This window comes from Taudactylus pleione, unplaced genomic scaffold, assembly GCF_031769625.1.
Source record: "Taudactylus pleione unplaced genomic scaffold, aTauple2 ptg000967l, whole genome shotgun sequence".
Taxonomy (NCBI): domain Eukaryota; kingdom Metazoa; phylum Chordata; class Amphibia; order Anura; family Myobatrachidae; genus Taudactylus; species Taudactylus pleione.
In genome coordinates, this window is record NW_028285368.1 from 8,012,135 (window position 1) to 8,037,493 (window position 25,359).

The 25,359-nt window shown below is 40.8% G+C and overlaps 1 protein-coding gene across 2 annotated transcripts in view; it reads right to left on the bottom strand.

Moving 5' to 3' along the window:
- The window catches only part of KIAA1958 (KIAA1958 ortholog), a 136,088-nt gene that overhangs the window by 17,487 nt on the left and 93,242 nt on the right, over window positions 1-25,359 (bottom strand). Inside the window, exon 3 of one of the 2 annotated variants that reach the window (XM_088460075.1) lies at window positions 8,323-10,381. The exons of the other annotated variant lie outside the window; for it this stretch is intronic. Coding sequence (XP_088316201.1) covers window positions 9,333-10,381 — 1,049 coding nt within the window. The 3' untranslated portion in view covers window positions 8,323-9,332. Of the gene's footprint in view, window positions 1-8,322; window positions 10,382-25,359 lie in introns of those variants that run through there. 2 annotated transcript variants of the gene reach the window in all.

The following is a 25,359-nucleotide window of genomic DNA, read 5'->3' on the forward strand; positions in this document are numbered from 1 at the left end:
CACAATATGCCTTTACTTGTATATCCAAGTTTAAAATGAAGTAAAACTACTAGTTTTGCAATCTTTAATTCAGTATTTTCCTTTCACAAATGATCTTCCGTCAGTCATTGGAAAGTATTATATAGCACCTGTGTGGAATCAGCTGTCTTTCTAATGTTTGCACCAGTGACATTCCTTCAATTAATCACTATCCAAAATACCAGCCTAGACAATGTGCTAGTACATATAAGGAAAATAATCGTGCTGTATTTCTAAAGTCTTCATGTACAAACCTAGTATTAATGCTCCATGAGCTGTTTTATATGCTTAAAACAAACCTAACGCTGAAATGCAAGTTATTTTACATAGAACAGCTACTAACCCTCCCCTTTAGGATGTAAGCTCATATGAGCAGGGCACTCTTCCTGGGATGTAGTTATCAGACCGGCGGATGGCATGCTTCCGGTCTGAATCCCGACACTGAAAGTCCATCATGGGACTTAAGATAGGCGTCGAAATACCGACGCCTATCTTAATCCTGATGCCGGAATCCAGAAGGACGCCAACACGAATGAGCTAAGTCTGGGGTGCCCTTAGCATTAGTCGGGGAGTGTGTGTGTGTGTTAGGTTTAGGCAGCGTAGCGGGGTTAGGCACCACGGGGGGGTTAAGGGTTAGGCACTAAGGGGGAGGGCTAGGTTTAGGTACTAACGGGTAGGCTTAGGCTACAAGAAGGGAGGGTTAGAATTAGAAGGATAAGTATACTTACCTGACCCTTGTCAGGATGCCGCGGTCAGTATTTTGACAGGAGGCACCCAGACAGCCGGCATTACATACAGATTCCCTTTTCTCTCTTGTGCTTCTCTTTACATCAGCTACTCCTTACGCCCCACTACGGCACCTAACACTTGGTTGCTTATGCTGTTGCTATTTGGGTGTTATGGTCTCTAATGTAGCAATCTATATTATCCATGTCCTGCATTGTATTGTACTGTAAGTCACTGATTACTTATTTGTGTATGTACTTTGTAAGGCGCAGCAGAACACTTGTATAAACGATAATAATAACTATTCCCAGTTATTTTTTGGGAGCTTATTAGGGCTGTAGATGGTCAAGGCACTTCCAATGCATACACTTCTTTCAGCAAAGCTGTTCATACACATTCACATTTATATCCAAGTAGAATATAAAATCAAGCTGGATTTCCACATTGATGCTTAGGCAGCTAAAGTCCATTGAAGATATATATCTATTAGTCCATCGGGAAAGTAAAATGCATGCAGTTGGATAATAATTCAGGGTTGTCCACTTTTGAGCAATCTCCTTAATAATTTTTGCATCCCCACCAAAATAGTGAACATGAGGGTACCCCCCACCCAACAAATCAAGTGGAGCAGAGAACTGTCTTGTGCAGCAGCTCATGGAACTCAATTTGTTCTGTTTTCTTGAACAGTACAGAGCACACCTGAAGAGGAATGGACAGACTGCAGCCCATGGCTTGATCTATGGGTTGGCTGCATTGAATTATGAGCAAATTATGATGATATCAATGCCCATCTTGAAGCGGGGGAGGCAAGAATCCCTCTGCTTAGCTACATGTATGGGCAAGTTGCATCCCCTTTAAGACCAGTCAGGTTAAGGTGCCTACAGACTAGACCAGATCAGTCCTCAGGACCCCACACAGTTCACATTTTCCAGGTCACCTAGCAGGTGCACAGGTGTATTCATTACTCACTAACACATTTTAAAAGATCCACAGGTGGAGCTAATTATTTCACTTGCAATTCTGTGAGACCTGGAAAACATGCACTGTTTGGGGTCCTGAGGACAGAGTTTGAGAACCTGTGCACTAGACGATGTGTTCACAATGCGATACCATGAGCGATTTCCCTTGAACTCTCCCCGGAACTCCAGGACACAATATGGCGCTAAAAAGTGTCCAATCTGCCAACGATCTATCATGCGTCCTTAACAATTTCCAGTGCGTCGTGTACGAAATTGGCAGATCTTGCTTGCTGTAGTCAAAATCTGAAGATGCGATGTACGACCCATGGGTAAGCGCATTGGTATCGTGATAGTGAGTGGACACTCACGATCTGGACATTTTTGTCATTCCGATGTGTCGAAATCGGACGAGTCGTGTAAAATATTGTCTAATGTGTACACAACCTTAAACTTAGCATTTTGCTTAATCAGGCAGTCGGACAGTCATGGCAGAGGTCACAGTATTTGGCTTTCTGAACAAAAGAAAACATTTATGACAATGTCTACATAAATAGCTCTGCTCTCTTTGTTTGAGTTAGTGGCCCTACAAAAAGTATTTTTCAGTAATGAGCAACGACAGAGAGATTTATCAGGTTTATAGGTAAAAATCTTAAAACAAGACAAAAAATATGCAAGTGCCCCTGCCCCCCCAACCCCCCCCCCCCTCCCGCCCCTCCAGTGTGTAGCAAGCAAACAGGAACCACATTTTTCTTAGTCTTTGCATACTTCAGCTGCAGTAATGATGCAGTTCAGCAGTGGCATAACACACTGTCCATCCCTCTTCAACAGAGGATGGTCCGTTTAGGTCTTCTAGTGCCTGTGACATCTAGTGTCCCTGCTACAGGTAAAGGAAGGATGTTATGTGGGAGATGGGGTAGGTGGATCCCTATTTGCATCACGGGTGGTCCAAATTAAAGGAAATTTTGTCCAAAACGGTTTGGACAATCCCAAAGACATTTTTAAATATTTGTCTTACAAATAAAATATATGCTACTACAGAAATTATAGAATGTAGGGCTCAATCCAATTGCGAGTTTGGCTGCCGTAAAGTGCGAATGGTGCAGTGTTGACTACACCCACGAGATCATCGCGGCTAATTGGACTGACCCCTTACTTGGAAACTCTGATGATTTTGATGTATTAAACATGTACTGTATTTTTCGTAATAAGAAATTAGAAACTCATAAAACCTGTTTGATCGACAGTGGATTTATTTCATGGTTTACTCTCCTGCACCTATGTGGTAGACGCAAATTCCACCTCATCATTCTGTGGAAGCATCTAGTTTACTGTAAAATTACTTTTTAGATTTTTAGTTCAATGATAACTCTTAGGCAGAGTCTACATTTAGCCTCATGATACAAATGTTCTGATACCATAACTGGACACACAGGAAGGTGAAAACATAGTGAGGTTCTCTTCTTACACTGACAAAAAATTTAGCCCATTTCTTCTAGATTCCAGCGCTATAAACTAGACAGTGGAGAATTGATGCTCCCCAGCGGAGGCTTTTAAGTTTGCCTCAAGCAAGGAATGTGTATCTAGAATTGTGGTTTCAGAAACAATCAGCTATCCCTTGAAAAGATCAGGCTATTTAATCTTTTAGTCAAAAATTGATGATCTGCAATAAATTATTGCCATTATAGAAATGTATTGTAGTTCTATTATTAAGCATCCTGGACTAATAAAAATTGGTGTACAGTTCCCTTCTTGAAGCCGTGTGTATTACTTAATAATTACTATGGCAATGGTTTCCCTTAGGTTGACCAATATGACAGCAACATCGCTGGTGGACCTAAAACTAAGAGTAAAGCTAGGTACACACAATGCACATCACTTGGCAGATCAGATATCTCCGATCCTCGGAGAGATAACTCAATAGCTTGACCCCCATACACAATTAGTTATTTCTAGCTCACTGTGCACATACTTTAATTGATCGGGAGGTCAGGCATCTTAAATATTAAACTGCTCAAGAAATGCAACCTCCTGATCCATGCATTTGCAGGAGTGTTTCAAGCCATTTATCAGCTAACAGATTCTGCATGCACACCTATACAATCATCAGGCTGATTAGCAGATAATTGTATACAGATTTGTCCACATACATCTAGCTTTCTTACGTGTTAAACGGGATGTAGTTATATTGCCGGCAGATGGGATGCTGGGCGTAGATATACTGACGCCGGAATCCCGCCGCCCGGCATATTGCAGACGCAGATATCCCGAAGAACAGGATATCGGCGTCGGCATACTGAACCACCGCAATCCCAATCATCCATACAGGTAAGTATTGTCCATTTCCCCGAGGTTGGGGTTAGGCGCCAACCCCCCCCCAGCATAACACTCCCGGGGCTGAGGGGAGTTAGGCACCACCAAGGGAGGGTTAAAGATAGGGATAGGGTACTTACCACCCTCCGTTGGGATCTTCATCTGTCGGGCTTCCGGGGTTGGGATTTGAACCATGCCATGACGTGACTCTGTAGCACCGATCGTCTTTTTGTGCGTCTTTTTTCCATTAAATGCATCATATTCGCATAGGGATGTGAATAGCACAAGCAGCTTATGCTGATTAAAATTATGTGACATGCCTATATTTTGTATGCGACTGCGGGTGAATCTGCATGAGAAAAGCGCATAAGCTGCTTGTGCATCCTATTCACAACGCTTTGCGAATAAGACGCATTTTAAGGGACAATTGCTCGGTACTAGAGTCACACAGCACTCGCGTTACGTGCAACGCAACTTGTAGCGCACGGATAGATTTATGTGGCTTAAGGCATGAAAAAATACTCTGTATTAAGTCCTATCAATAGATAGCAATATCTAACACCACTCAAGAAAATATAAATACACAATATAAAGTTTTTTGAAATGAGATATATAACGTGTTTTATACAGGAAGAACTTTTGTCTATATTTGCAGTAGGCAGTTCCATTGTAGTAGTATAGAAGAACTCATCAAGGGAGCAAGAGAACTTGGTGGAGATTTATTAATAGAACATGCAAAATTATCAAAACGCAGTAACCCATAGCAACTAATAGACAATAACGATTGATTAATGTAGAGCTAATTTGACAGATCACGATGTGGATCGTTTATTATCAAGTGCAAAATGCATAAAATGCAGTAATCAACAGCAATCAGTTATTAGCTTTTATAAGTGTATTTCAGGTTAGCTCAGCAATAGTACAAGTTTTTGCTTAACTGCAGCTAAGCCAGTAATGACCCAAAAAGCATGTACTCAGTAATCTAACAAAGGTACATGGAGTGCAAAATATCTTAAAGTTGAGCCATTGAATGAGAACTTTTACATATTCAATGGGCATGATTCTATTCAACGCGAAGTGAACAGCGCCGGGAATCAGCTCCTGAAGCTATTCAATTCATATGCACTGCTAAGTCAGACTAGAATTTCTTCTCGCATCCCTCAGGGGATGTGAGAAGAAATCCGACAAAAGTCAGGTGCGATACTGTTTTCTGCCTTTAGCGCCAGGAAAACAGCATCGTGCCGGGAAGTTTAGTCGGAGAATGCCTAAAACACCCTGTTTAAAGCGCGAGAATGAGCCTTCTCCGACCTAACTTCTCGCAGAATTGAAATGCTCCGGGAGCTCATTCCCGATGCTATTCACTTTGCGTTTAATTGAATTGTGCCCAATATACAGTATATTCCGCAAAATACTCAATGACATCACAAACATTCAAACAAATGTACTGTAAAAGTAGCTTGTAGTCTATACTAGGACATAACTGACGCAGTACATATGGTACAATTTTATGCACTAAATTTAACTCAAGATATTTCATATCACATATGCCCTTTCTATAAAGCTCAATGATATCTGTTGTGATGTAATTTTAGATCTGATGCTTTAAAGCTACTTTACCACCTTTGCTTGCATTGCCCTAACCCTACAAGGACTTCACGGCTCGTCTTTCAGCACAGGGCAAAGAACCAAGGCTGAGTGACTCTGTGCAGCGGTTGTGTAAAAGAAAATACTGATCGGAAGCCAGAATTGCACCTTCCTTTGGATCCATTCAAAAGTGGCAAATTGTTTGGATGCTAGTAGTGCAATTATAACATACGTATGATTATTTGCATGTATGCTTCAACAGACTTACAGGCAGGCAGTCTGATGAACATCAAAGCTATAGACTCACAGACAAATTTGGGTTGAGTCGGTAGAAATGTACTAACTCTAGCTTCGAAATGAAAACTTATAATATTCTATAAATATCAGAAATAACATTAAAATGTACAAGCGCTAGTGACTCATGTATTCCCTGTTTCCCAGACACTCCTTACAATTAGTCTCGTGTGTCTCGGAACACGAGCCTGATCACTATCTTGCAGAAAAGAAATGCTAAACGGCAGGGGGAGAAAGCCATCTAAGTGTTGTTGACCAAGAGAAGAGAGAAGAAAATAAAAAAATAGAAGACAACAGCAGCAGTGGTTGTTCACTGTTCAGAAAACAGTAAGTTTTGTTCAAAACAGGGTAAAGAATAATAACTGCATAGTGAAGCTGAGGTGTTCTTTATCCAGACTGATCTGAATGTGTGAGTGTAAGTAACACATAATATGGTAGTAGTACAGTACAGGCCAGGGATAGACTAGTAGTACTAAGCTAATGTTGGTACAGATGTGTCCTCATACATCTAGCCTCCTTGTGCGTTAAACAGCCCTTCTAATCGCACCATGCCGTGACTCAGTAGCGCTGAGCGTCTTTTTACCTTCAAATTATATGAATAGCTAGCATAAGCAGCTGTGTGTGACTGAGGGTGTATCTGCATACGAAACGCTAAGTTACAGTGTTACAGCCACTGACACTAACGTAGCATTTCACATGCAGATAAACCCGTAGACGCACAGAGAACATAGGTATGTTGCATATCATTTTAATTAGCAGATGCTGCTTGAGCTATCTATTCGCGTGAATAAGACGCATTTGAAGATAAAAAGTCGCACAAAAGATGCTCTGCGCAACTGAGGCAAATGGTGCACCCGCGTTGTGTTGCGCGACTTGTAGCGCATGGAAGATAGATGTATGTGGACACAACTGTATAGCAGGGATTACGGCGTTTTAATAACATCTGCTGGGTATGCGGTGTATATGTGGCATGGGGGCCCAAGCTCTACACCCTGCACCCAGAGATTTGCCAATGTCCGTGCAGCTGGCCCATCCTCTATACTAGCTCATACCAGTGCAGCCATCTTTCTGGCTATGTATACTTTCCACTCTTCTGCGTATGCTCCATCTTTCATAAAACTTAGTTGGAAAGATGCTGTACCACTGTGTGCTACAATAGGGCAGGGGAGAGACGCGTGGACAAACGGGGCCAAATACATGGGTCCCAATTACTACGTCTTTGAGCAGGGGTGAGATTTAGCAGCATTGTGCATTGGTTGCTGAAGAATACATGACAGTGAATTCACGTATTGCATTTAATAACCCTACTGTCATATACTCTACTTTCTTTGATTTACTGTAATCAGTTGTTGTTAGAAGTGATCATGTCAAAAGTAATTATTTAACATTTAAGAAAAATTCCTGTCCAAAGAAGAGTATGGAAAAATATTATATTATTCTATTATAATTACCCATACTGCCACTGTCACTCACAACAAGACTGCAATAACTACCCCATGCTGCCATCATCCACTACACTGCAGTTACCACCTACTACCGTCACACATTACACTGCAATATAATTGATGTATATTCTTCTACTACCTCATGGCCTAAACTACTATTTGAACCTTCATTAAATCATGTATTGCATATTTAATTACCCTAAGGTTCAAATTGTAGTCTAGATAAATTAATGTCAAATATACATTTGCCATTTATGAAGGAGTCTGAGTAGGAGTTGGACAGTAGTAAAGTAGAGGAGTTGGTGTAGAAGGTTTGTGTGAAAATACAATGACTGTACTGTTCCCAAAGCCTTAGCTCAAATATAACTTTTGATAAATCTCACAAACTTTTACCTCTCTATGCGGGCGATTCAATTCAGCGCAATGTTAAATAGCTCTGGGAAGGAGTTCCCAGAGCTATTTAATTGACCATGCTGTTAAGTCTGACTAGAACCACTTAAGTCGGAGAATGTAGACTACTGCGTGTTTGATCGAGGTAACCGGCATTCTCCGACTAAAGTACTGGCATGGAGGATGTTAGCGCTGCGCTAAGCCGGAAAACAGCATCGCGGTTGGCACTAAGTCGGATTTCTGTTCACACCTCAGGAGGGTGCAAAAGAAATCCTGTGATCGGACTAAACAGTGCGGTCAATTGAATAGCTGCGGGAACTCCTTCCCAGGCCTAATCAACATTGTGCTGAATTGAACTGCCCCCTAGGTTCATTAAGGTTACCAACTGATATTTTAGGTCTTCAACACCACAAATGATTTTTTTTTATCTATTTTATGCAGGATTACAGTAATTTATTTAATTAAAAAAATTACATAAAAGCCACTTTAAAAGTAGTTCAAATATTCCATGTATTGTTTGTTGCAGAAGTACTCCACCGCCTGCTTTTAGCTTTATCAAAATAAAAGGGATGAGTCTGACATTGTACCATTTTTTCTTTGTTTTAATAAATTGTAATTTTGCCTCACCATTGGCTTGTAAATACTGCAGTGCTTCTAACAAGTTAATATGACGACATTTCAAAGGGAGAACAAAGTTCAACAGGGAACACATCACATAAGAGACTTAAGAATCACACCAAAACTAAGCAGATTTTCTTCTGTATTTTGAGGTCAAAAACATAACATTTCAGTAGTTTTACATGCCTCTGTGACCACGGTTCCATGAATGACACAAATATATGCAGCTGTGGCCTCAGGCTCACAACAGTGCAGATGCGTTTAGGAACAGTCCTTATGCCATGAACGCCATTGCATATTGCTATAAATAATCACTAGCCCCAGTGCTACATTTGTACAAATCCTACACATGTCCAAAAAAATAAAATAATATTAATTAAAAAAGTTAAAATACAACTATCTCCATGTTTCAGTCCATGAAAGTCATTACATAGAGAAAGCTAAAGTTGCTTAATTTAATCAAGTGCAGAAGACACAAAAAGGCCGCTATACATACTTCTATAATAGTACCAAATCATTGTTTCAGGTCAGGCAGGCAATCGGGAACTAGAAGGCTACAATGTGAGCCTACTTCAGTTACTTATTCAAGGTTTAAATATTAAATGATAGCACCCTTATTTGACAATGTAGCCTTTTGCTGTGTTCCCCAATCAAAGCATAAAAGTCCATTAAAATGTTTTTTTCCAGCTTCACACTTTTTTCAGCTATGTATGGTTTGTTTTCTGTCAAGGCTACAACATGCATTTTGGTTGAAAACTACAGTATAAATACTATTCTAAGTGCAATACGAAAACTAGGTCTTAACAGATCTGTAAATTAAAAAAAAAAAAGAAAGAAAAATATATATATTACGTATTTCATTTTGTTTCTAAAGTGAGTGAACAGTAAAAGAGGAAACAGGCTTGTCAAAACAAACAATCACAGTTTAATTTTAGCACTAGTCTAAAGTCCTAAATCAGCCTTGGAGCTATCCTTTCACTGCCTCCCCTCAGGCGGTGTCTGAGGAGGAGTCATAAGAGGCTGATACAATAAAGTTCCCAGGGCCGGAGTGACTCGCCATAGACTGGGCAGCTTGCTGGCTCAAATTGTTACAGATCAGCACTAACTGATTGCTCTGGGCTTCCGACAGCGTACTGCAACTTTGATATACACTAAAGTTTGTTTTCCTTCCAGGTATGTTACCCTTCTCACACATAGTTTTCACCATTTTAGCCAGTTTGTTTTTGCCAAGAGCCTGGCAGTTGTACCAGTGAAGAGCAGCTAGATTAACAACAGGCTTGATGGACAAATAGAAAGGAGCATCTTCATAACGCATAGCTGGAGGTCGCCTCTGTGCATATTCCTTGTAGTCTTGCACAGGGCAGGTTTGTGGAGAGTGTGGTGTGGCGTAAACCCTGCATTCTGTCCCTGCTCTCTTCACCTTAACATCGGGGCTTTCCTGACCCATCCACTCAAGAAATTCCAATCCAGTCTCCAATATTCGTAGTCTGACATCCCCCCATTTAAGCGTGGAACCATGAAAGCCAGTACAATGTCCAAAAGCTTTGGTGTTATTTAACCAAACAAGATTCAGTAGACCTTCAGGATTGTAGCGACTCAGGAGGCCCCTCTTTCGAAGGATAAGCTCATCAGCAAAAGTGAGCTTCATGGATTTGTGTGGCTTGTTTCCCTTTCCTTTACATCTCAGTTCAATTTGCTTTTGTTTTAAAGCATCTTGTGACCTTTTAAACTCCTTGTCTCTGGTAATGCTATAACCGTACCTGTGCTCCTTTAGATAACGTTCCAGGCCACACTGATAATTGGCCAAACTATTTGGCTCATATTCAGATCCATCTTTCTGCCTAGCATCCACAAAGAAAGAAGCTAAGTAGTCATCTAGTTCTTTGCACGGAATCATGTAGATTTCTCGGATCTCCATGGGATATTTGGAGATGATGAACTCCCTGAAGTTGCGCAGAGCTGTCTGTGTGCTACGAATGGTTTTCTCATTCTGTTCTCGGCTCAGCTCAGCAGCCATGTCATCTTCATCTAAAGAGACTGTAATGGGGTAATAGGGATAGAAATAACAGGGGACAGGAGAAATGGAGAAAATGAAGAGAAAAATCAGAAAAGGAAGAGATAAACGAAAAGGAAAGAAAAAAATCATAAGGCATGAGTAAAAACGAAAATAGGATTTATGTAATAAATGAAGGAAACATGGAAATAGAAATGAAATAAGAGGGGAGAAGGGGTGGAAAGAAAGAAAATAGGATGGTAAATTTCAGTATACTTTGTCATCAAGTCCTTTGTAATTAAATCATAATCACATTTTAGAACATTACTACATACCTGTTTGGACAGCCAACTTCTGTAGTTTCACAAATGATGTACTAGAGCATGACAAAAAAACAAGAATTCAGTAAAAAAGTTCTTCGTGTCACTAGGGACTTCTAGTGCATGTAGATTGGCAGAAAAATAGATATTGGAGATAATCTTCATTTTGGGTGAGCGTGAGATAGAAGCTTTTACTCTTTATCCCACTGCTTCGTGTGTGTTAAATGAATCGCTAAGCCCATTTGTATGTGCTCCATTTGTGAAACCAGAGGTTGTACTGGTTCCATTTCATTAACTTCAGCTTTCAAAGCCTTTTTCACTTTCATAACGATTATAAAGCAATATGCTAGAGCTATCCACACTCAGCTTACACAAACATGGCATGACCAAACCATTTGCAACCCTTTTTTAAAAACAATGGTAATAGAAACAGCCATATGATTTTTAAAGGGACAATAATGCTCAAACATATCTTTTATTGGTAAATAGGACTGTGGTTAAGCCAGCTGCCCTTCTGTTTTGTGATGTGGTGGTGGACTTTGTGTCATATGTCATTGACATATATATATTTTTTTTAACAGAAATAGTTCATCTTCATGAAACATAGGTTTTAAACTTTTTTTTTTTTTTTAATATGAAAGCAAATAATTTTGAGCATTACAGTTCCTTGTAGTAAAAATACAACCAACCAGCAATAATGGCCATACACCACAACAAGTCAAAAACAATACGGTGTGTGAAATGCAGTGTCTCACTGTAATGCAAATTCGACTCCGGAAAGAAACAATTGTATGGCTTTAGTTAATGACACTGGTAATGTACAGAGTAGTAATGCTTAAGACCACTCTTTAGACCATCTTTCTGTTAATATTTGTGGAACAAAAATGTAATTCTGCTGCATTCAACATGCAGATCTTATACTTTAAACAATTAGTAACAGCATGAGTTCACTTTATAACTGGCTCAAGAATATAGATGGTCAGCTTGAGAGCAGGGCCTTCCTACCTCTATGTCTGTCTGTTATTACCCAGCTTTGTTCTGTTATTGTCTCCAATTGTAAAGCACAATGGAATATGCTGCGCTATATAAGAAACTTAATAAAATAAATAATGATTTGATAATTTTTCCGCTTCTCAAAGCATTGGTAGATAATGTGTTAACGTTCAGAGGCCACACATCTGTTACTTTGGAATACCATCATCCCTTATTAATACCATACCTCCCAGCTAAATCAGGATTTTACACATACACACGCTGCACAGTAGGACAAATCACCATTCACACGCTGCTTCAATGAGAGGTTAAAAAAAGATCAGAAAAGGGTGCCTTTGCTTCGAAAAGAGGTAATTCTTTTTTAAGAAATTATCTTGCAGACCACTTCAGGACGGTGTGGTATATCTAAACAATGTTCACAAGATAATAAATATATTTAATATAACTATACACACGTCATTATTTTCTTTTGATTATTCTTATAAACCTATTTAACATTTCACTCATTACACTTAATCATTGACATTAATTTACTTTTACACATTAACTACACACACTCTCAAAAAGACAAGAAGCTTGTTATAAGTTATATCCAACCCATTTAAATTAGTCACCGATTTCAACTCAATTCATTTACTGTTATTACATAATTATATTTTCTTATTTTGAGCCCTCTCCTCTTTTTTTTAACATTATGTTACTGAAATTTTATTTTTCAACTACTGTCATTTCCAATTACAATTAATCTATTACAAAATACATGCTTGAATTATTTAGGTTACAATCCTACTTCCTTGTGCATCCACCACTAGCACGGGTTCACAAAATATGATTTGGGCCAAATCAAGTCTTTTTCCACTAACCTCCACCACAACAAATAAAAGCAAAGACTGTTCATAAAAAAAAACCACAAGGATCAAAAGCCACAGTACTCAACACTCCAACTCCACAAAGTGCTGCAAGGCAACAACACAGGGTCAATTTCATTTATGAAAACTTTCCAAAAATCTCCACAATGAAAAAAGGCTTACATAAAGGATTGGGTATGGCTGAACTCATCTCTGAAGCTAGATAGCCAGAACCTCATTTTCTCGGCGTATTCAATATGTAGCCCAAAACTAGATGTTCCTCACAAGTGTATAAAGGTACACCTCTACTCTCTGCTCTGAAGTGATGCCATCCAAACTAGAAGTTTGCCAGGGTTTTAGGAAGGTGAAGAATCTCACATATGCTTTGTTCAACAATTTAACCTCTCACTACTTTGAAATAAACACCTTAATCTTAATAACTGTATATTTTTCCCTAAAGAAATGCTCAGATTAGTCTTCTTTGCAACTTGGAGCAACATTTCCTCTATTAAAAATACAGGACTGGACCTAGATATCTGCAAGCTAAGTGCTGGTGAGAATCATGTTCTCAATCAAGAGAAAAATGGCCGTATGTCTTACTGTAAAGTAAAAAGAAGAGCCTAGCCCTCCCCCGCTCCCCAATTGTATCATTCAATCATACTGCAAAATAACATTTTCTTTTTTCCACAAAACAAGTAACAGCTGTGCACTTCCTCCACACATTGCAAAGTGTAAGGTTCCTCTGCAAATACTGAAAATTTGGTCCACAAACGTATATGACAAATATCTAGGAACACCACATCAAGGCTATTCAGCTTTTCTTACATCTCAATTAAAGTGCCATTACTTGGTAAATAGAAAATATTTATTACCAGTTATTTATATATCGCACACATTCCGCAATGCTTTACAGAGCACATTTAGCCATTGACATCAGTCCCTGCCCCAGTGAAGCTTACAATCTATATTCCCTGATATAGAAAAAAAAAGAGATAATTGTATGGAGCACCAATCACATTTATATGAACTCAAAATATAACTTAATTCTTATAATCTATATTCCCTATCACATACTCACACTAGGGTTAATTTTTGTTTGTAGACAATTAACCCTACCAGTATATTTTTGTAGTGTCGGAGGAAGCCCATGCAGACACAGATAAAATAAACTCCAAACAGTTAGGACCGTAGGAGGAATCAAATCCATAACCTCAATGCTTTGACGCATTTGTGCTGCCACTAATAAACCCTGACACCTCTGGTTGCATTAAAACTTGGAAAGATATGCTGCATACCTAAAAAAATGGTCACTTAAGATAACCAAAGCTGCTCCTATACAATTCTAATCCAATCACAAAACAGCTAGTACAGGAAACTGCTTGTAATAACGTGAGCAGCTAATGAACTCTTTCATCCACTAGGGGACACTGGAGGTGCTTACGCTGGGGTATAGAGGCGTGGATAGCTGGAGCTGGCACTTTAATAAATAAAAGTGTGAAGCTCCTCCCCCTCTATGCCCAATCATCCCTCAGTTTAGAAAATGTGCCCTAGGAGCTGGTCACAATCTGCTGTGATCCAGCAATACATTTAGTAATTATTATTATTATTTTTTTTTTTATTAGTTTTATTATTTTCTTACATCTTTTACACATTAGGTACCCTTTGCCACCTCTCTAAAGGTGAGGTCCGTGTACCTGGCGCCCTGTCTTAATAGAAGCAGTGAGTGCACAGTGCTTACACTAAAAGCACTGACAGCTCCTTACCGCCACAGCTAAAGTGCTGCAGAGAAAGTCCTCCGGGGAGGGCAGGGAGTATGGCTGACATACTCACCAATCCCTGCATCAAACCCCCCCCCCCCCGGGCCGCCTGTCAAAGCAGCAGGTACACAGCGCTACAGCGCTGTTTCACAATTCTTTCAGCCATGCATGCGGCTGGCGGCTAAGAGTGCAGGAGCCTCTGCGAGGCTATAGTATCCTCCGTTAGAGGGAGAACAGCTATGTGGGCCGGGATAATGGCGCGGGGGGGGAGGCGGAGCCTAGCAGCACGGGCTCTCTCTCCCTGCACACTGTATATGCGACAAGTGAGCTGTTACACAACGTTTTGCTGTTTTTTTTATGCTGAATGCCTGCATTCTCTCCCTACACATAGGCAGAGTGCAGCTGCACAGAAGGCTGACCTGACTACATCCCTGGTACAGAGGCTGTGAGTGCTTCACTGGTGTGTAAGTGCAGGGAATCTGATCTGTGGGAAGGGAGTGGTGTGTGTCTCCTCCTCTGTGTCCCAAACCAGCCTTCTGTTTTCATTACTTCTGTTTATACTCTGTCTCTGTGTGTGGTGACTGTGTGTATCCATGTCAAACAGAACGAAGGCTTCTCAGAAAATGTTTGTCTGTTTTAAGTGTAACAACAAACTAACCAAGCCGCATGCCACTGGGTCCACGTTATGTGATGCTTGTATAGCAATAGATCCATCTATGGCTATTATGGCCTCACCTGCTCCTTCATGGGCCGCTGACATGGTAGGAGTTATGTCAGCCTTAACATCAAAGTTAGCTTAGGTACGCAAGTCTCACCCTCCCTGGGTGGCAGGGTTAACCAAGTCTCTAGACACCTTGGTACAGGTTATGGGTACAGCGGCGTCAGCACCCTCCACTTCCTACCAAAGACCGGCACAAAAGCGTACTCTAACGACTGTTCTCCAGTCAGAGGAGTTGGACGAAGAATTCCTCGCTACGGAGGATACCAAAGAGGGTGAATTGGAGGAAGCTTTACAGGACGATACACCTCAGGAGTTAGAGTCCACCTCTCCCGGGGTGGAATCTCTAATTTTGGCGGTCAGAAAGACACTGAATTTACCAGAGGATATAATTCCTGCATCACAGGAGTTTGAATTATTTCATGAACAACCTAAGAGCTCTGCGGTTTTTCAGTTCTCACAGCAACAGCTCTCAGTGGCCTGGAAACAGCCGGATACGCGGTTCCAAATTCCGCGACGGTTTTCGTCTAGCTACCATTTTCCATCATCCATGATGGAGAAGTGGGAAACACCTCCACCAGTAGATGCGTCCGTCTCCCGTCTCTCAAAGAAAATAGCACTGCCAGTACAGGAAGCTACAGTACTAAAAGATCCGTCTATCGTAAGTTGGAGACAACGCTAAGATCTACTTATACTGCAGCGGGTGCTCAACTTAGGCCCACACTTTTTACCACTTGGGTTAACAAGGCTGTGGTTTGCTGGGCTGACCAATTGATTACAGGTTTGGACTCCAGTACTTCCAGAGCAGAGTTACATCTACTAGCAGAACACCGTGAATCTGCAGTTTACATGGGAGAAGCTTCAAAAGATATATCAGTCAGATTAGTGCTTGCATATCTGCCTCGTCGATTTCGGGCCGCAGAGCCCTCTGGCTGCGCACTTGGCAAGCTGACGAAGAATCCAAGCGTGCAGTGGAGGGTCTACCATTCACTGGCGACATGCTGTTCGGGCCGGAATTAGACAAATGGATATCCCAAGCCACGGGGGTAAGTTTTCCTTCCTCCCGTCAACTGCACCGGCTCCCAGAAGATCTTACACTGGATCTTCATTTAATTCCTTTTGTGCGCCATATTCCTTTCGTGGTAGGGCCAGAGGTGCACCCGCGCAACCAAGAGGTGGCAAAGGTAGAGGTCGCCCACACACTGTTGCTCGTAGACAGGAGCCTACGCCAGCTGAGAAACAGGTGGCATGACGGTCTTCCGTCCCACCTGGGACCATCTGCAGTGGGAGCCCGCCTGCAAAGATTTCAGCAAGTTTGGAACCAGACTTCTACAGAACCGTGGATCCGCAGACTAATTTCCCTGGGGTACCGAATAGACTTCGAAGTCCCTCCTCCACCACGGTTCTTCACTAAAAGTTTGCCAATACCTGCAGACAAAGCCAGGGTTCTACAAGATGCTATCCAGTCTCTAGTAGTATCTTCTGTGCTAGTTCCGGTTCCAGAACATCAACAAGGTATGGGGTTTTACTCAAACCTGTCTGTAGTACCCAAGCCGGATGGCTCAGTCAGGCCCATCTTAAACGCCAAGTCCTTGAACCTGTATCTGAAGATGTATCATTTCAATATGGAGTCTCTGCAGTCAGTCATAGCGAGCTTGGAACCAAGGGAGTTCCTATTATCCATGGATATCAAGGATGCCCATCTCCATGTTCCCATTTGGGAACACCAGGCCTTTCTGTGTTTCGCCATTTTGAAAGATCATTATCAGTTTCGGGCATTGCCGTTCGGGTTATCCTCGGCTCCCCGCATCTTCACCAAACGCATGTCAGTCATAATCGCTCTCCTTCGGTCTAACACGGTTTCTTCTTTAATAAGGTATTCTATCATATATGTACACTTTATTCATTAGTACCATTTCACCACAGCTACTGGTACTACCTATGCGTATCTCTACTATATACTATTTGCACCACTATAAATATATATATATTTTTTTCAAAAACAGGATACATGTTATCTATAGCTGAGCGCAGTATAACTATTTCTTTTGATAAGGAGTGAACATAATACCTTATTTGGACGACCTGTTGCTCAAGGCTCCATCGGTGTTTCTTCTAACAGATCATGCCTTACTGACATACCGGTATCACACTCTAATCCAACACTGTTGGATGATCAATTTCAAGAAGTCGAATCTCAATCCGTCACAAAGTTTCTGTTCTGATATTGGATACGGAATCACAGAGGATTTTTCTTCCAACAGACAAGGCCAGGGATATCCGGTTGTTAGTTCAGCTGGTCCTCAGACCAAAGGAGGTGTCAATGCTTCTTTGTCTGCATCTCTTGGGGAAGATGGTAGCTGCTTTCGAGGCACTACAGTTCGGCCGGTTCCACTCCAGGGTGTTTCAGCTTGACCTGTTAGCACAGGGGTCAGGGTCTCATCTGCTTCTACATCAACAGATCAGTCTGAGCCCGGTTACCAGAGTAGCCCTTCTTTGGTGGACACAATCCAGCAATCTGTTAGCGGCAGAAGATTCGGAGTGTGGGACTGGATCATCAAAACAACGGATGCAAGAGTTTGAGGATAGGGAGCAGTAGTCCTCGATTATCACTTTCAGGGTCGATGGACCCCTCTAGAACAGAAGTGGCCCATAAATGTGTTGGAACTCAGAGTGATTTACAATGCTCTGATAGAGGCAACAGAGTTTCTAAAGGCTCGTCCGGTAAGAGCGCAGTCTGGCAACGCGACGGCTGTCACATACATCAACCGCCAAGGAGGGACTCTGAGTCGCATAGCTATGCGAGAAGTAACTCAGATCCTCCGGTGGGCCGAGAACCAGTCAGTAATCCTGTTGGCGGTATTCATCCCGGGTGTGGACAACTGGGAAGCAGATTACCTATAATTGACAGGATATCCATCCTGGGGAATGGAAGCTTCATCCAGACGTGCTCAATGCGCTGATACGTCGATGGGGATGTCCTCAGGTGGACTTCATTGCATCACGATTGAATCGTCAGCTCCCAGTATACGTGTAAAGAACTCGAGATCCGCAGGCGGCAGCAGTAGACGATCTGACAAGTCCGTGGATCTACAACTTCGTTTACCTTTTTCCTCCGATTCCGCTTCTTCCTCGTCTTCTAAAAAGGATAAAACAAGAGACAGCCTCTGTAATTCTCGTGGCTCCGAACTGGCCTCAAAGAAGTTGGTTCTCGGACCTTAGATCCCTATTGTCAGGAGATCCGTGGCTCCTTCCTCTGCACCCAGATCTTCTACAGCAGGGCCCTTTCATACACCACAACTTAGCGCAGCTGCGTTTAACGGGGTGGCTCTTGAAACTGATAACCTAAGATGCAAAGGCATTCCAGATGCGGTTATTCCCACCATGCTACGCACCAGGAAGCCAGTTTCGGCTGCGCATCATCGCATCTGGCGTGCTTATAGCTCATGGTGTTCCAGTCGGGATCTTCCATCTAGGACGTTGTTTGTCCCAGTTTCTGCTTTTCCTTCAGATGGGTCTGGATTCTGGCCTTCGTCTGGGAACTTTGAAAAAAATGGAAAGGGCAGAAACCTGCACCTTTTTTAAAGGAAATTGGCCCTCATTTCTGAGGTGCAAACATTTCTTCAAGGGGTATTGTGCATGCAGCCTCCTTTTGTACCTCCAATAGCTCCCTGGGACGTAAAACTAAGTGCTTCTGTTTCTTCAGTCGCCCAAGTTTGAACCTTTGGAGGAGGTTGATCTTAAGCACCTGTCTTGGAAGACTGTCCTCCTCCTGGCTCGCTTCGGCTCGTAGGGTTTCGGAATTGGGGGCTCTGTCCTATAAGCCACCTTACCTTGTATTTCATGATGATAGGGTGGAACTCTGGATGGTAGCCGCCTTCCTTCCCAAGGTTGTGTCGGCTTTCTATATCAATCAGCCTATTGTGGTACGGTCGTTGGTGGAGGACTCTGGTTCTTCTACCTTGGATATGGTTAGGGTTCTCCGCATCTATGTTACCAGGACAGCGTCCCTCGGTAAGTCTGAGTCGCTTTTTGTCCTCTATGATGCTGTTCGGAGGGGTTGGCCAGCGTCTAAGCAAACTTTGGCACGTTGGATCCGGCTGACTATTCATCAAGCTTATGTTAGTGCCGACCGTCGGCCTCCTTAGTCCATTTCGGCTCATTCCACACGTTCTGTGGGTGCGTCATGGGCGGCCAGTAAAGGAGCCTCCACGTCACAATTGTGCCGTGTGGCCACTTGGTCTTCAGTTCACACGTTTGTCAGGTTTTACAAATTTGATACGTTTGCTACTTCGGCATCCCGTTTTGGCCGCCTTGTTCTGCAGGTGCCGCAGAGCGCTCCCGCCCGTGGGGATAACTTTGGGACGTCCCCAGCATAAGCACCTTCAGTGTCCCCTAGTGGATGAAAGAGAAAATGGGATTTTGGTACCTACCGGTAAATCCTTTTCTCTGATTCCATAGGGGACACTGGACGCTCACCTCTGCGCTCTTTGCCTGTCTGTTCGGTTTGTTACGTATGTTGTATGATTCAGTTATTGTGTGTTCTCTCCTTTTTACTCCGCTTGTTCTCTATCTCCTCTCGGTCTTCATTTTCTAAACTGAGGGCTGGTGGGGAATAGAGGGGGAGGAGCTTCACACTTCTAAATTATTAAAGTGCCAGCTCCAGCTTTCCAGAGAAAAGGATTTACCGGTAGGTACCAAAATCCCATTTTCTGTCAACTGGGCTCAATGCATCACTTATGAGATGCACAAGATATTCCTCTGTCATCCACCTCTTCAGACAAGCTTATCAAATTATAGAACCGCCCATTTAATGTCCCAAAGATACATGTGTTCTTTACATAACATTGCTGTATAACTGGATGATGCCATCCATAGCAGTTTCTCTATATGTAGCAAATTCCCATTTCCCCTTATATTGTTACCTTGCAATCAGGGCCCCCTTAACTCATTGTCCGATATTTCAGTATTGTTTTAGTAATGTTTTCCCATTTGTAAAGAGTAATGGTATGCTAGCACTATATAAATATTAATAAATAATTACAATAATATGGTTTATAGTTGCAGTTCCAATGGTTTGCAAAGCAATTTTACCATTTCCAATAAAAGGTTTTAGTGTGGATTAAAATCTATTTCTCTTGTACAGAAGTGTCCACACACATCTAGCCTCCTTGCACGTTAAAACAGCCCTTCTAGACTCACCATACTGTGGTGTGACTCGGTAGTGCTGAGCATCTTTTTGTGCAACTTTTTCCATTCAAATGAGTCTTTCGTACAGCGATACAAATAGGACATAAGCAGCTTATTCTGAATAAATGTGACATGCCTATATTCTGTGTGATCGCAGCTGTATCTGCATGCGAAATGCTACGTTAGTGTCACAGCCGCTGACACTGTAAGGTAGCATTTCGCATGCAAATATAACCACAGTCGCACACAGAATATAGGCATGATGCATATAATTTTAATCAGTATAAGTTGCTTGTCCATCCTATTCACATAACTTTGTTAAAAAGACACATTTTAAAAGGGAAAAAGTTGCACAAAAAGACGCCCCCCAGCGCTAAATAGTCACATAGTGCTCTCGCACGATGTGTAAAGCCACATGTAGCACACGGAAGATAGATGTATTGTGCCTAAGTTGGATTTTAGTTAAAATATTTAATGTGGATTACAAAATGTAAATAGTTTTTTTGATAAATTTATGAAAATGGAATGTGAGGAGTTTTTATTTCAATAGAAGATCATTTAACAATGTATTTTATTTAAATTTGTACTATTTTGGAAGCACTCGACACTGAGGTGTCTCCTGTCAGAGGTCGCAACACTTTTATCCCAGTAGGACAAGACCAAAGACCACCAAAGTAATCTCTTGAGGAAAATTCAGATGCATGTTGCCGATTTCCGCTAAAACAATGATACATCATGCTTGTGGTCTCCCTGTTGAGTGTAGGCATAATGGCTCTGAGGATGCATGCTGGCCAATTTTGAAATTATCAAAGACTTTGATCCACTTAAATTCTGGAATATCAAATGCTAAGCGGACACAACATTTAAATGCATTTTCACATGCAGTTTACACTTACATATATAGGGTAAGGACCATAATAATAATACAATGAGAATCCCAAGATGCACAATCAAGAATTGCCATGCAAGATTAATTACATATTTTACTACTTATACAACATATTATACATCCTTGTGTTAGGAATAAGCACTTTATACTAAAATAAAAGAATAATTCAGTGTATTATTTCTTGTAGACCTATTATTTTCAGATGACTAATGTTATACACTGCACAAATTAGACCTGCTGGATGCAGATCTGTCAAGGACACAGCTAATTAGGTTCCTGGGTGGAACTCATCTCAACTCTGTAACCTTATCTGCAGCTTCTTGTATGCCACAGAGTGCTCATTACATTAAGTGATTATTTGCTCTGTGTTAGATAACAGTTCATTAGGTGCATATGCCTTTTTAATGTCTGCTTGAATCACCCATCTGGAGTACTGAAATCCTACATAAGAAAAAGAGCACCTCACAAACCAATGAAAGTAAACTGTGCTTGCCTAGAAATGGACTCCCAATATTGAGTCAGCAATGCCTTAAATACTGTATGGAGCAGTTTCAATTACATGCAAGCTGCTATTACTTACATCTTATTCATTTATTTACAAACGGTAATTTATATAGTGCGCACACACATTACATAACGTTTTACAGAGAATTTACCTTGTTATTATAATTTTCATGCATTTCCAAGTACATACCTGGACAACACTTGTAGGGGTCAATCCAAATTACACGTGAAGGGTGCGAGTTGCCATTGCAATGGCCTGCTCTGAGTCCGCATAATTTAGCTTGGAGACCTATGGGGGTGCGAGCACTTTTGTGCAAATTCGGACTGCCATCAAGTGCGCCTGTTGTCGCGATGATTCGCAACCGCGAGTACATCACAAGTAATTGGATTGACCCCATAATGTGCCTATAGAGATGCCTCCAACTAAAAACATACGAAACAAGGTCACCTTGTGAAAATATCCGGATTCCCTTGAACTACTACTACTTTAACCCACAGATGTGTCCTGATATATCGTTGCTTCAGTTTTGCTAAATTGACCCACTCAGCGCACCAGGTCCCAGGCGACTCGTCCTTCTCATTCAAAACGTGCATCTTATTCACATAAATAAAGCTGCAAGTAGCAATACTACTCTGCTAGATTACACTGATCAATTTGGCACACAGATGTACAAATGGTGCACAGCAATGAGTCTGAATCTGTATATGGAGTACTACGATGCAGCAGCAGAATTTTCTCACGCCAAGTTTTGTGCGAGTATCGGCGACTCTGTTTATAAAACTAATTCCTGTGTGGCTAAAGTCGCAGCCAGAATAAGATGCAAACATTAAAAAAAAACAGTTCGCTACAACTCTTGGAGTGGCTCAGTCGCACTGGGCCTCTCAAGCGGCAAGGTGTATTGAGGCTAGGTGTATCATCTGTATCAACTTCCCTACAGTTTATTTTAAAATGATCAGACTCCTGTTTCGGCTTACAGAATCTAGTCTCTTGATGTCCTTTTATAATAAACGTGAATCAACATCTACTGGAATTTCTTCTGCTCTATTACACAGTAGAATGTGTTCACGATTTCAACTATATAAAAACACATAATAGAATATAGTAGAGTATGGTGTTTATATACAGCCCCAGATATGACTCCTGGAAAATGTATGGGAATTTAACCATCTGCTTTCTAATGAGGCAACAAAAGCTGTGTCCATTGTATTGTTTACACAAACTATCAGAAAATATCTGAATAATAGTAATTTTGAATAAAAAGAAAAAAACAATTGCCACTTTAAGCATTAATAGATCGAATAATGGGGTAAAACATGGTAATTTGCAGCAATTAGAATTATTTTTTTAAATGAACTATTGAGCCTTGAACGTGGCTATTAAGTATGTAAATACAACAACAGGGTACAGGTGCTAAATATTACCAATAAGATGTTAAATACTATGAGACTCAGAATTAATTATTGAATAGTCAGCAGCAAAGAGACATGTGTTTGTGAGGACACACATCTACCACCAATATATATGGTGTGACCCTAAAGAAAAAAAAAAATTATATCCATTTGCGCTAATCAAAAATGAATAAAAAATGTGTATAAAAAATATATACATATATACTCAGGAGGTCACATAAGTGAATATAAAATGTAATTTAATTATCTAATATACAATGCATACACAAGAAAATATCCATTTAAAATACAATATACTATCTTAATATATCTAACCCAAATACATGAGCATATCATAAAATACTTAGTACCTTGACTGCACAATAATTAACAACTTAAAATTAAATTAATGTAAATATACAACTTGAATTATATATAGCCCCATGGTATTGTGCCTAATGAGACTGAAAAAGGATACTAAATATAAAAGTCTTAGTCCAGAGAAAGATACCAGCTTATCACTTGTGGCATAATGTGGTAAGTGTAGTGAAACAAGTCAATAGTCACCGCTCTCAGGATATGATGACCGCCAAAGTCCTGTGCGATGCATGGGTAAAGTAATCCTGGAGCGCCCACACTGGCCTATATAGAGAACGACTGAACGATATCATTATCATTATGTCGTCCAAAATATCGACACGTGTGTAAGCACCTTTACTGGCTCTTACTCTATTCTCAAATCTGAATCAGGCCCATTGTTCTTTACATGAAGGGAACATTGTTTGGCTCAGCTGCATTTATGGCAGAATTATCAGTTACACACTACAATACTAACACTATATGACAATGCCTTGACACAGCAATGGGCATCTGCCAATCTCTTCTTCACACAAAATTACACATTAAACTCCATACTAGCTAATGGGGCCCATAAATCAGAAATTACCAAAAAAAAAAAATCAAAAAAAATCAATGATTCTGTTTTTCTACTCTCAGATTTAACAATTCTCCAAATCCACCTGATTTGTACCAGCGATTCGCAGATCATTTTCACTATAGAACAGTCTGCAAAACGGCTGATAGGTACCATGCACAAGCAATCTGCAGCCCCGATTGGTCAGTGAAATCCAACATATTGGACAACCTATTCCCAAATTCCAATCATTTTTTTGTCAAAATCAGCAGTTGGTGAACTCCATACATTAAGCATTTTTTTTTCTTTACACAATCTGTAACTGTTCATATAATTGTAAATAAACCAAAGCAAAACATCAGTATTTTCTTCTGAAAAAAAGATATTGAATACAAAAACTATTATGTAAATGGAGACAGCAAGAGGTTATTTCATGTTGGAGCACACAGCATCTGATTAAAGAACAGTGTCCTCGTATACCATTGCTTTAGGCATGCCAAACAGCTCCTTTCTTGGTATGGCAGGTCCTTGCCACGGCAAGCGTCTTATTTTCAAAAGTTGTGTTGTATTCGCACCACTAAAAACTGGAAGAAGCGACAAAAGTACATTACTAGCGTACATTGACCACTAAAAAAATAAAAAAAAGGGGTCCAATTTTAGCGATTGCGACCATTCCTCCCACCAGGTTTAGTTTTGCTGAATCTGTGACTTTGCACATAAAAGTTATACTACTTCCTTTGTGACAAAAGTCGAAAACCTAGCGTCTCTGGTACACAGTGAGTGGCTTTGTATGTTGCTACGATGTGACTAAGACACAATATTTTGTGATAAGTACACTACGCAGCCATGGGACCATCTCAGGTACCGTATGGCGTAAAGAGGAAATATTTGTAACGAGCAATAAACAGAGAACCAGTGCATCATGATCTTAAAACATCATATCCTCAAGTTACAAATTATTATTATACCATTGTAACACTCTAAATCAGCATTACTGTTTAGCAAGTAGTACCAGTACTATTGTAAGTGCATAAAGAAGAGTGGCCCCATCACCAAAGCAAAAAAACAGTGCTGTAGCTCGAGCCGGTTATGGATAAATCAGGGGTACAATGTGCATGGGCTTATCTGCAATAGCAACAACCTATATCCAGGTTATGCCAGGCTGGGCACACTAACAGAGACCTGTAGAGTGGGGTCACAATGTGATACCAGCCCCATCTTGGTTAGCTGGGGAACTGGTAAGCAAGAAAAAAAGATCCCACCAGCATCCAAAGGTAAACTAGTACCTTGCTGTATATCTCTGTGGAACATTCTGACACCGATGCCAGCTGGAGGACCATGCAGTTACTCAAACAGACATAACAGAAAAAAAATACACATACGTCCTTTTACAAACATTTTTATTTGAACAAAATGCCCACAACCCCTCATTTGTTAAAAAAAAAAAAAAAGTTTTAATCAAAATCTGATTCTATATATTAATCTCATAATAAATCATAAG